The sequence below is a fragment of the Neopsephotus bourkii genome, unplaced genomic scaffold (genome assembly GCF_033783945.1).
Source record: "Neopsephotus bourkii isolate Nb327-2 ecotype Australia unplaced genomic scaffold, CSIRO-AGI_Nbou_v1 NB_639, whole genome shotgun sequence".
NCBI lineage: Eukaryota > Metazoa > Chordata > Aves > Psittaciformes > Psittacidae > Neopsephotus > Neopsephotus bourkii.
Window position 1 is genome coordinate 73,989 of NW_026901138.1, and position 12,127 is coordinate 86,115.

Here is a 12,127-nt window from a genome sequence, read left to right on the forward strand (position 1 = left end):
CTGGGCGCATGGGAGGAGCCCTGCTTAGTGTATTTAGAGTAACTTGGGGGTGAATCCAAGACTTGGAGGAACAGATAGATTGGTTGAAACAAGAACTGCTAACTGAAGAAGCGAGAAGGGGTAGTGCAACCACAAGCTTTATAAGCCACTACCTGAGCAGCATCAGGGAGGCAGGAAAAAAACCACAAAACCTAGAGAAATTAGCAACATCATATGCTGTATGGGCTGTGCAGTGGTGACAGAGACGCCCAAAGCCCAGTGCGGATATGGGACTGCAGGAACAGGCAGTAGTACCCCAACCAAATTGGGACCCAGAGACATGGAATGGAGATATTTGGGGTATCAGTGAGTCAGAATCAAATACTAGAGACGAGGCAGACATGAAAAAAGAAGGAGCCCATGCAGCTACTATGTTTAAATGTGATTACCAGGGCAAACAGACAAGAACAGATGAATGAACAGACGAATGAACAGAAGAATAAACAGACTGTAGTCCCGAGGAGATTAGTAACTTATTGGATAAATACAAGCAAAAGCCAGGGGAGGAACCCCAGAACTGGCCAGTTCACCTCATGGAGGAAGAAGCAGATACTGTATTGATAGAAGGGGTGGATAGGAAGAAAAAAACCCCACCAAAACCAACCCCCCCAAAAAAAAACCAACACCCCCCCCAACAAAACACCAGCCACATACTAGTATCAGAACAAGGAAACCCCATTGAACAAGTGATTGAAAAGCTAAGCCATTTAGAGATTTAACAGGACTGGGCTTGGACAAAGCAGCTCAGGACCAGGGGAGAGTAAGAAAGGGGCAGATGTGGGAACTGCAAGCCATCCTGTTCCCACTATGTATATAATTAAAGAATAATAATAATAATTGCTGATAGTGCACCTGGGTCTGGATCAGGCCAGGGAGTGTTTGTGTGCAGGGGTGCAAGGTCTGGCTGGGAAACACCCCGAGGAGTGATTGTTTATTCAGCTCCTATTAGAGTCTAATGACATGCTGATTTGAGATCTGCTGCCTACCCCTACTGGAATGAATATCTGAAATGACAATTGAAGCAAGCTCAAGAAAATGGATGAAAAGACTCTGGTTACTGTCCATCATGATGTGGAAAAGATACACCAAATTCTGGAAAGAGTGAAGAAAGACAGAGAACATCAATGGTGGGACACTCTCTTCAGATGGTCACCCACATCTACAGGAAGTCTAAAGAGAGTGTTTCATCCTGTTGTATTTTCACAGAATCACAGAATCCCAAGGGTTGGAAGGGACCTCAAGAGATCATCTGGTCCAACCCCCCTGCAAGAGCAGGGTAACCTAGAGTGATTTTTACTGATATTAACCCTTTCACTTTTTGTGTATTGCTTCAAGCTTGTTTTGCAGCCAGTGTGCTATCAACAGCACATAAGGGATTTCATTCAGTGATGCTGTCAGCGTGGGTCCCTGAACAAGCTAATCGAATCACCCTCCAATACAATGGGCTGTTCAGTATGGTTCCCACAATAGGACACAGACAGGCTGGTTGGACACAAGGGTCTCATCCTTCTTGTGACACTGACAGGCTACACAAATATAAAGGGTTCAAGGAAACCCACCTTATAATCTGAATATATGGCCTGAGCCATAGGGGTTAGTAAGTATCGCTTTTGATTTTGCATGTACATCAGTGAACATGAAGTGCCGGACCACTCTGCCCTCCAGCAGCATTGAAGCTCCTCTTCATCTACTGTCAAGATGTCGGAGCAGAGTCTCGTAGGGCTTCTGTAGTGGCTGCTGCACTAATTATTCTGTTTTTATTGGTCATATTAGGTCGCATTCCAACCTGCCTGTTCCTTTAACTGCAGGTAATGACACAGCAAACTCCTTGATTGTTAACACTGTGCAGTTTACTTCTGCAGCTGCTTTACATTCCTTTTGCATCAGAATGCCTCTGCTTTAAAGAAACACTTTAGCCTGTCTTCTTCTCAAGTGTTGATAACCTGGGGGAGGGGGTATGTTTGTGTCTTCCTACCTACAGGTCCGTGGTAGTTTCCTGCAAAGTTTGTCAAGCAATACCATGAGTTGGACAGACGAGTTGAAGAACCTGATGCCTCAGCTGCAGGAGCTGACCGTGAATACCCCAAGAGGAATGAGATAGAGGAAGAGAAAACCAAATAATCTGCAAAACATCACTTGGGGGCAACTGAAAAGTAACAACTTGAACATGCGTGCTTATAATGTAGCTATTATTAGAGGCTGTGATTTTGTGTATAAAATCACCTGCATTTACTAGCCAGTTGCTAATAAGAAACTACACCTTGTATTGTATGGATTTGTCACTTGCAAAAGAGATGTTAGCGCATGCAAATTTACAGCATCTGCTAGAAAATGCTAAGGCAAAAGCATTCTAATACGATGGTAGTGTTATAAAGCAGGTAATGGAACAAATTAAAAGGGTGGGAGAAACCCACTGGTGGGAAATTTTCTTTGGCTGGTCCTCCACTGCCATCAGCATCTTCAAAGTGCTGCTACACCCCGTAGTGGTTATACTGCTAATGTAAATCTGTGTGTGCTTTGCCATTTTAGTGACTTGTTACTGGATGAGGCAGGTGAAACTCTGCATTCACAATGAGGTGCAAGGACCAAGGCTGGCCAAAAACCTCCTACCATAGTCAAGGGCAAGACTGGGTTGGCCTCTGTGTTTGCCACCAAGAAGAACCTTTAACTCTGCTGCTGGCTGCAACCCAGCAGGTGTTGAGTGGTGGGGGCACATGCCATGCCAGACCATGATGTGAGGGATGGCCTCCCCTGTTATAAGAGGGCCGTGCAGGAGGAAAGGGCAGGCCAAGCAGCCTGTGGTTGGCACGAGATATGATCTAGTCCAAATCCTCTGCTCAAGTAGGGTCATCTAAAGCAGGTTTCATCCTTGGCCAATGTTATTAGGTTCAACAATTCCAAGTGCCAGGTCCTGTACTTGGGCCACAATAACCTCATGCAATGCTACAGGCTTAGGGGAAAGTGGCTGGAAAGCTGCTCAGCAGAAAAGGACCTGGGGTTGATGCAAGACAACCCCAACAAGCAGCTGAACATGATCCAGCAGTGTGCCCAGGCAGCCAAAAAGGCCAATAGCATCCTGGCCTGTATCAGCAATAGTGTGGCCAGCAGAACAAGGGAAGTGATTGTGCCCCTGTACTGGGCATGGTGAGGCCGTATCTCAAATACTGTGTTCAGTTCTGGGCCACTCACTACAATAGAGATATTCAGTTGCTTGAGCAGGTCCAGAGAAGGGCAACAAAGGTGGTGAAAGGTCTGGAGAACAAGTCTTATGAGGAATGCCTGAGGAAACTGGGGTTGTTTACTCTGGAAAAGAGAAGGCTCAAGGGGGACCTTTATTGCTCTCTACAACTACCTGAAAGGTGAGGTGGGGGTTTTGTCTCTTCTCCCAAGTCACAAGTGATAGGACAAGAGGTAACAGATTCAAGCTGTGCCAGGGGAGGTTTAGACTGGGTATTGGTAAAAATTTCTTCACCAAGAAGGTGATCAGGTATTGGAACAGGCTTCCTAGGGAAGTGTTGGAATCACTGTCCCTGGAAGTATTCAGAAAATATGTAGATGATGCCTTTAGTGACATGGTTTAGTGGTGGACTTGGCAGTCTTGGGGTGAAAGTTGGACTTGATTATCTTAAAGGTCTTTTCCAACCTAATTGATTCTATGATTCTATATACATGAGCCAAGTCCCTATATGTGTATTTCTTCTATTCCATTACAAAGGTGCTTTAAATCTCTTGATCAGTGTCTGCTGCGTCAAAACTACTATCTCAGCTGAGAGAGGGGACTCCTTCATTCTCACACTTCCCTGCTCTGCTGCAGCTCCTTCATGAAATATCCAACTGCTCCAGAATGGTCTGTTCCACAAACTAAGTGAATACTAGCTCTGGTGCCATGGAGTACCTCCTCTCCCTCATTCTGGTCTGACCCTGGTGTTTGTATGTCTCTTTCTCACTCTTTTTTTTTCCCCTCCTCTGCATGTCTAGTCTTTTCTGCCCTGTCTGAAGTATGTTTTCACAAAGGCACCAACAACTTCGTTGACTGACACAGCTTTGGCCTACATTGGGTCTATTGACTAGCCAGCTGGAATCACCTGTGTCCAGCACAGGGTGGCCACTTACTCCCTACCAAAACGTTGATACATATAACCAATATAATGTGACACAAGTAGGAAATCTGCATGACCTTTTAAATTATGAAGGTGATCTGTAGCATAAATTCAGCCTACACTATTTGTCAAGAAGTCAAGAAAAAGAAGCGCCAATCCAATTAGATATGATTGATGAGAAGGTGTAAAATTGATACCACTGTACAGAAAAAGCTAACATAGCTGACAGCTGATTCTAAAGGATGGAAGATAAATAACATTTCCCAATTTGAGTAATCAGAAGGAAGAAAGAAATATTTGTGATTCTTAGTCTTTGCTGTGAATGTCTTCTTATAAGAGAATTATTGCACAGATATTAAAACATTTTGTTTAGTTCTTAAAATTAATTAGAAAAAATGGAAAAAAAAAACAAACCACAAAATCCCCAAACCTGGAAAAATCATAGAATCACAGAATTATTATGGTTGGAAGGGACCTTGTGGATAAAAATAAGGGAACAGCCAACCAAGGGAACCTCGTGGTTGGTGTTTACTACAGGCCCTCTGATCAAGGGGAGGATGTTGATGAAGCATTTGCATCCTTACTTCAACTACAGGAAGCATCACACTTGCTGGCTCTGATCCTCCTGGGGCACGTCAATCACCCTGACACGGGAAATCTCTCTTCCACATCTCTCAGGCCCCTGAACCTCAAGGCAGGGGGGACTGGGGGAATGGAGTCCCTCCCATCATAGGACAAGAGCAGGTTCGAGACCACCTGAGGAACCCAAACATACAGAGGTCCATGGGACCCAACGAGATTCATGCCAGTGTCCTGAGGGAATTGGCTGATATAGTTGCCAAGTCATTCTATGCTATATTTTAAAAGTCATAGCAGTCAGGAGGACCCTGGGAACTACCCACCAGTCAGCCTCACCTCCGTGCCTGGTAAGATCATGGAGCAGATCCTCCTGGAAGATATGTCGAGGCATATGGATGACAGGGAGGTGATTAGAGACAGCCAACATGGCTTCAGCAAGGGCAAATCGTGCCTGACTAATCTAGCGGCCTTCTACGCTGTGGTGACTGCATCAGTGGACAAGGGAAGAGCTATGGATGTCATCTACCTGGACTTCTATAAGGCCTTTGATGTGATCCTCCACAACATTCTTGCTGCTAAATTGGAGAAATATGGGTTTGATGAACGGACTGTTAGATGTTTAAGAAACTGGCTGGATGGCCACATCCAAAGAGTTACAGTCAATGGCTCAGTGTCCAAATGGAAACCAGTCATGAGTGGTGCCCCTCAGAGGTCTGTGCTGGGACCAGTACTGTTTAATATATCAATGAACGACACAGCAGGATTGAGTGCACCCTCAGCAAGTTTGCCGATGACACCAAGCTATGTGATGCGGTTGACATGCTGGACGGAAGGGATGCCATCCAGCAGGACCTTGACACACTTGAGAGGTGGGCAATCCCAGGCACAGCTACAGGTTGGGCAGAGAAGTGATTCAGGGCAGCCGTGCAGAGAAGGACTTGGGGGTGTTGGTCGATGAGAACCGAACATGAGCCGGCTTCAGTGTGCGCTCGCTCCAATGGAAATGGGCCAGAGATGTCAAAAACTACATGAAAGGGTTCTTCAGGTACAGGAGAAACCCACATTGGAGATATTCAAGGCCCGCCTGGACAAGTTCCTGTGTGATGTACTCTAGGTTACCCTGCTCTTGCAGGGGGGTTGGACTAGATGATCTCTTGAGGTCCCTTCCAGTCCTTGGGATTCTGTGATTCTGTGATTCTGCTGTTAAGCGGGAGAGGCAAATTAGTCGCAAACGAGGCTGAAACCGTGTCCTGGGGCTGCATCAAAAGAAGCATGACCAGCAAGTCAAAGGAGGTGATCCTGCCCCTCTATTCTGTTCTCATGAGACACCACTTGGAGTACCGAGTACAGTTCTGGTGTCCCAACATAAAAAGAACGTGGAGCTGTTGGAGCAAGTCCAGAGGATGATCAAGGAACTGGAGCACCTCCCATATGAAGACAGGCTGAGAAAGTTGGAGCTGTTCACCTGGGAGAAGAGAAGGCTGTGTGGAGACCTCGTAGCAGCCTTCCAGTATCTGAAGGGAGCCTACAAGCATGCCGGCGGGGCACTCTTCATCAGGGACTGGAGCCATAGGACAAGGGGTTAAGGGTTCAAACTTAAACAGGGAAAGTTCAGGTTAGATATCAGGAAGAAGTTCTTTACAGTTAGGGCGATGAGGAACTGGAACAGGTTGCCCAACCAAGTGGTAAATGCTCCATCCCTGGCAGTGTTCAAGGCCAGGTTGAACGGAGTCTTGGGTGACATGGTTTAGTGCGTGGTATCCCTGCCCATGGCAGGGGGATTGGAACTAGATGATCTTAAGGTCCTTTCCAACCCTAACCAATCTATGACTGATTCAGTCAGCTGATCGGAGCTAGCCCAGCTAGAGCCGCAGCTGGCACGCTTCAGCAACTGCGAGGTTCAACAGAGATTAGGAAAATCAGAGGGGATAGCGCAGAGGCATCGCACTTCCCGACATCTCCCGATCCCCGAAGCCCCAGCAGCCCTTGCGAGAGAGCGGCTGATGTGGCGGGGGGTGTTCCCACGGTGACAGCGACCACCCCCCTGCCCTTTGCCTTGAAAGAGCCTTTGAGAGAGCAGCGACGTGTCGCTGCCCACTAGGCGCAGGGAGGAACAAGTAGGTTGTGTTGCTCACCCTGTTGCTGGTGTCCCAGACTGCTGACCAATATGGTCGCCTCCAGAAAGAGAGGTTGCAATAAGAAGACTGTAGCAACTCAGAGACCCCATCCCAAACCGTGGCTGTTCAGGTCTCTGGATGCAGGGAGTGCCAGAGCCGCCTGCTGCCGGGGGAGGGAGGACAGCATTCCACCTGTGTGAGGTGTGAGCAGGTAGAATATCTGCTTAGCTTTGTGGCAAAACTTAAGGAGGAAGTTGAGACGCTGAGGACCATGGCAGGGGTTTGGAACTAGATGATCTTAAGGTCCTTTCCAATCCTAACTATTCTATGATTCTATGATTCTATTTCTGAATGCTGGAGAACAGAAAAAATGCATTAAACATGCTTGAATAAGAAATCCCAGTGTTTTTATGTGTGCTAAATCTTGTTTAGAGTTACTTTTGTGGGAAACTTATCCCAGTGTAATTAAAATATAAAAACATCTACTCTTTCTTTTAAACCAAGACAAATGTCTAGTTTTCCATCCAAAAAAGAAAAAAAAAGATGTAAAAAACTTCAAAGTTGCCTGGTTTTGCATAGATAAATGTTGTTTCATGATTTCCCATTTTTTTCCAATGAAAATTTCCAAGTTTTCTGTTGGATAAACACCTATTTCCTGAAAAGTGTTTTGGCATATCTGATTTTGCATAGAAAAGAGACAGTACTATTTTTTTCACCTTGTAAATATCACACAAGCTATCTCCCTGCTATCTACATTTAGTCTAGAATCTCTGGTATTTGGAAATGTATTTTACTGAAATCTTTTCACACCTGAACTGATTTGGAGGATGAACAAAGACCTTCAAAACTATTTTATATGCATACTGTTGAGGTTGAATAAATAAACCAGATCCACACTATTTTCATTAGTATACAGTGAAAGGATAAAAGGCTGTGGTCAGAAATCAAAATATAGGAAATTGCATTTAAACATAAAAAATGTTGGAAGTGTGGGGTGGGGTGTGTTGGTTGTTTGTTTAATATAGAGGCAGTTGAACATTGAATCCGTTTTCCCTGGAAGGCTGTGAAGTCTCCATGTTTGAGATATTCAAAACGCAACTGTACATGGTCTTGGGCAACCTGTTCTAGCTGATAATGCTTTGAGCTAGGGGTTTGGACTAGACAGTCTCCAGAGGTGCCTTTCAACTAAATGACATTTCTTGGTTTACAGTTTGTGCCCATTGCCCATCATCCTGCCACTGAGCACCGCTGAGAAGAGTCTGGCTCAGTCTTTTACTCCTTCCCATCAGGTATTTATACATATTGATAAGATCCCTATGTTGTAGGAGTACTAATCTCTAGCTCAGCAACAGCCATGCCTGTGGCTGGTATGGATCCCACTGATCTGCTCCCCAAGCCATGGATTAGCTTTCTGGCTTGACCTGTCTTGACACTAGGGACCTGCCCAGTGATCGATGGACTGTGTGTGACCCTCATTAGACCTCAGTCTGATTTGTGGACTGACTTCCTGGTTTGACCTTGGACCCACCTCATCACAAAAAATTTGTCTGATGACCTGGACTCTTGTTTGAATCTCGCTACCCTTTCCAGGTCTGCCCTGCTCACCTCACTTGGATATTATGGGGACTCTACTTTGAAAAGGACAGAAGCACTTGTCTGTCAGCCTGACCCTGTCTCAAGGGAGGTGTGTTGCCTACCAGGGGCAAGGATCAGGGGTGCTGCAGAGAGGCTGCCGGCACTAGTAAGTTCCATGGACTATTGCAAACTTCTAGTGATATATGCGGGTGCTAGGGACATAGATAGTAGTAGCCTGGGGAACATAAAGAAAGACTACAGAGCCCTGGGAAACGTAGCTCTGGAGCTCAGATAGCCTTTTCGTCAGTTCTCCAGGATAAAGGGCAGGACCTAAAAAAAGCTAGGAGGATTAGCCAGGTTAATAAATGGTTAAAAGGGTGGTGTCATAGACAGGGGTTTGGGTGTCTTGAACATGGGACCCAGGTTTGTAGGCAAGCTCTAGTGGGGGCTGGTGGAGATGGTCTGATAATAACGAAGAGAAAGAGCAGTTTTGGTAGGAGGCTTGCCAGACTGGTCAAGGAGGCTTTAAACTAGATGTGTTGGGAGAGGGGGGCATCATTCCATCCCAACACACCCAGTCAGTTGCCAGCACCTATAATAAATGCTCAGAGCAATGTAGATATATTCCAGCCGCTCCAGCCAATGAGCCAGCTTCATTTGGAGCTCAGCTCAGATGCCTCTATACAAAAGCCCGTAGTATGGGGAACAAACAAGAGGAATTAGAGATGTGTGCACGTCTATGGGGGTATGATATAATAGGCATCACAGAAACATGGTGGGATGGCTCCTATGACTGGAGTGTTGGAATGGAAGGTTACAGGCTTTTTAGAAAAGACAGGCCTGGCAGGCACGGAGGGGGAGTTGCCCTTTATGTTAGGGATAGGTTGGAGAGTATGGAACTCTGTCTGGGGACAGGTGAGCAGTTAACAGAGAGCTTGTGGGTCAGGGTTAAAGGGAAAACAGCTATGGGAGACATTACTGTGGGGATATGTTACAGACCGCCTGATCAAGGAGAACCTGCGGATGAAGCACTCTATAGGCAGATAGGAAAAGCCTCATGCTCACAGGCCCTTGTTCTCATGGGGAACTTCAACCACCCTGACATCTGTTGGAACGATGGTATGGCCCGGCACAAGCAATCCAGGAGGTTCCTCAATTGTGTGGAAGACAACTTCCTTCTGCAAGTAATAGAGGAACCGACAAGGAGAGGTGCCATGCTCGACCTTGTGCTCACAAACAGGGAAGGGCTCATCGGAAATGTGGCACTCCAGGGCAGCCTTGTATGCAGCGACCACGAGATGGTTGAACTTGAGATCCTTAGGACAGTGAGAAGAGCGTGCAGCAAGCTCACTGCCCTAGACTTCAAGAGAGCAGTCTTGGGCCTCCCTGCCCTTACTAAGCAGGTTCCTGAAGAGGCCAAAGACTCTTGGTTGATATTCAAAGATCACCTGCTACAAGCTCAGGAGTGTTGCATCCCAACTAGAAGGAAGTGCAGCAGGAGGGCCAGGAGATCTCCTTGGATGGATAAGGAGCTGCTGAGGAAAATTCAAATGAAAAAAGAGGCTTATAAAAAGTGGAAGCAAAGACAGGCGACCTGGGAAGAGTACAGGGATGTTGTCCGGGAAGCTAGGGACCAGGTTAGGAAAGCCAAGGCCCAGTTAGAATTAAACTTGGCTAGGGATGTTAAGGATAACAGGAAGGGATTCTACAGGTACATAGCAAATAATGAACAGACTAGAGAGAACATAGGCCCCCTCAGGAACCTCTCGGGAGAACTAGCTACACAGAATTTGGAGAAGGTTGAGGTTCTGAATGACTTCTTTGCCTCGATCTTCACTGGCAAAGGCTCTGGCCACACAGCCCAAGTCTTGGAAGGCAGATGCAGGGACTGTGAGAATGAAGACCTTGGGCCCACTGTAGGAGAGGAACTGGTTCGAGACTATCTTAAAAAGCTGAATGTGCACAAGTCCATGGGACCTGGTGAAATCCATCCGCGGGTCCTGAAGGAATGAATGTTGCTAAGGAATGAAGATGCTAAGCCATCATATTTGAAAAATCATGGCAGTCAGGTGAAGTTCCCGATGACTGGAAAAAGGGAAATATAACCCCGATTTTCAAGAAGGGGAAAATGGATGACCCAGGGAACTACAGACCAATCAGTCTCACCTCTGTTCCTGGTAAAATCTTGGAGCAAATTCTCCTGGAAGGCATGCTAAGGCACATGAAAAACGACAAGGTGGTTGGTAACAGCCAGCATGGCTTCCCTAAGGGCAAATCAGGGGTAGAGCAGGTGATATCATCTACCTGGACTTGTGCAAAGCATTCGACACTGTCCCACACGATATCCTTGTCTCTAAATTGGAGAGACATCAATTTGATGGATGGACCACTGGGTGGATAAAGAACTGGCTGGTTGACCACACACAAAGAGTTGTGGTCAATGGCTCAGTGTTCAGCTGGAGACCAGTAACGATTGGTGTCCCTCAGGGATCGGTGTTGGGACATTAGTTCTTGCCAGGAGGAGGAAATCAGCACAAAGCTGAACCTAATCACAAGCTCTTCTGTCATTTTATGTATGTGCTGCTTAAAGTAATGAAAATGAACAACAGAATTGAAATTCAAAGTTCCTATTACTGTCTTTTTTTTTTTTTTCTCCAGATTGTGGGAAAATAACACTGCCAAGAAGTATGCGTTCAGAACTGCATGATATTTTACTTTTATTATCACTTTTAAAAAATTTATGCGTTTTTTGGTATGTGCCCTCTCACATCTACTGGTATCAGACTCCAGTCATATCAACTGCAGATCTGACAAACCTGTCTTTTTCACAAGAGAAGTTAAAGAATTTACACTAGAGGTTCAACTTTGACACATAAATAAGTACAGGTAAGTCTACAGGAACTAGAAATATGAAAAAATAGTTTAATTTAACACTCTACCTCTGTTTCTGCTGCATGGGTTGCTGTCTCATAGCCATATATTGCATGTCCTCTTGTAGCCGATTAAGGGGAGAATCTGGTTTGACACGAATCCCATAATAATGGTATTTGGAGTTCCCCCTTTATGAAAGAACAAAAATAACATTAATTTTATGCATACGCATCATACTTCACAATTTGCCTTGACTGGAAAACTGTACATAAAAGGTAGACTTTACTTTCCTCTTGCCCTAGTATAAAACTAGGTTATACCAGTTTCTGTAAATCAGTTCACAAACTATATTTTCCAGTACTTTACAGCTGGACTTCATTTAAATAGAATGAGGAAAGTAAAAACCAAATACATTACTTATGCAGTCGTGAATAAAACAATTCCATGCTTGTGTTTGTGTATGTTTCACTAGTCAACTTCAGTCCTGATAAGCTGGAGAGGAAGAACAGGATTGGGCTATCTGTGTTCATGTTTATGTGAGTGCTATTGGTGTCTATGTGGGTGCTGAAAAAGGCATTGCTCTATGTTAACTTGTTTGGTTAGCTGTGTTAGTGCCATGCGTGTGTTTATCTGCATCTTTGGAACACATGTTCAGTCTCACTTCCAGCTGGAACTGCAAATGGAAACAGCAGTAGATGCATTCATTGGTCTGAGATGAAGGATATCTGGGTCTTAAGGGTACACAGACTCTAGCTATAGCAGACCAGGAGTTCCCTGTGTCCTGAAGTCCACTGGATTTTGTAACTCCCTTACCGGTAGGGTTTTAAATATTTTTTGTTTGCTTGC

General features: G+C 45.4%; 1 protein-coding gene across 2 annotated transcripts in view; it reads right to left on the reverse strand.

Annotated features, from left to right (window-relative positions):
• Positions 1-12,127, reverse strand: part of LOC133211660 (transcription factor RFX3-like) — a 72,882-nt gene that overhangs the window by 50,490 nt on the left and 10,265 nt on the right. For both annotated transcript variants that reach the window (XM_061352224.1, XM_061352223.1), the window contains one exon: positions 11,350-11,469. In XM_061352224.1, the coding sequence (XP_061208208.1) occupies positions 11,350-11,469 (120 nt within the window). The remainder of the gene's footprint in view (positions 1-11,349; positions 11,470-12,127) is intronic.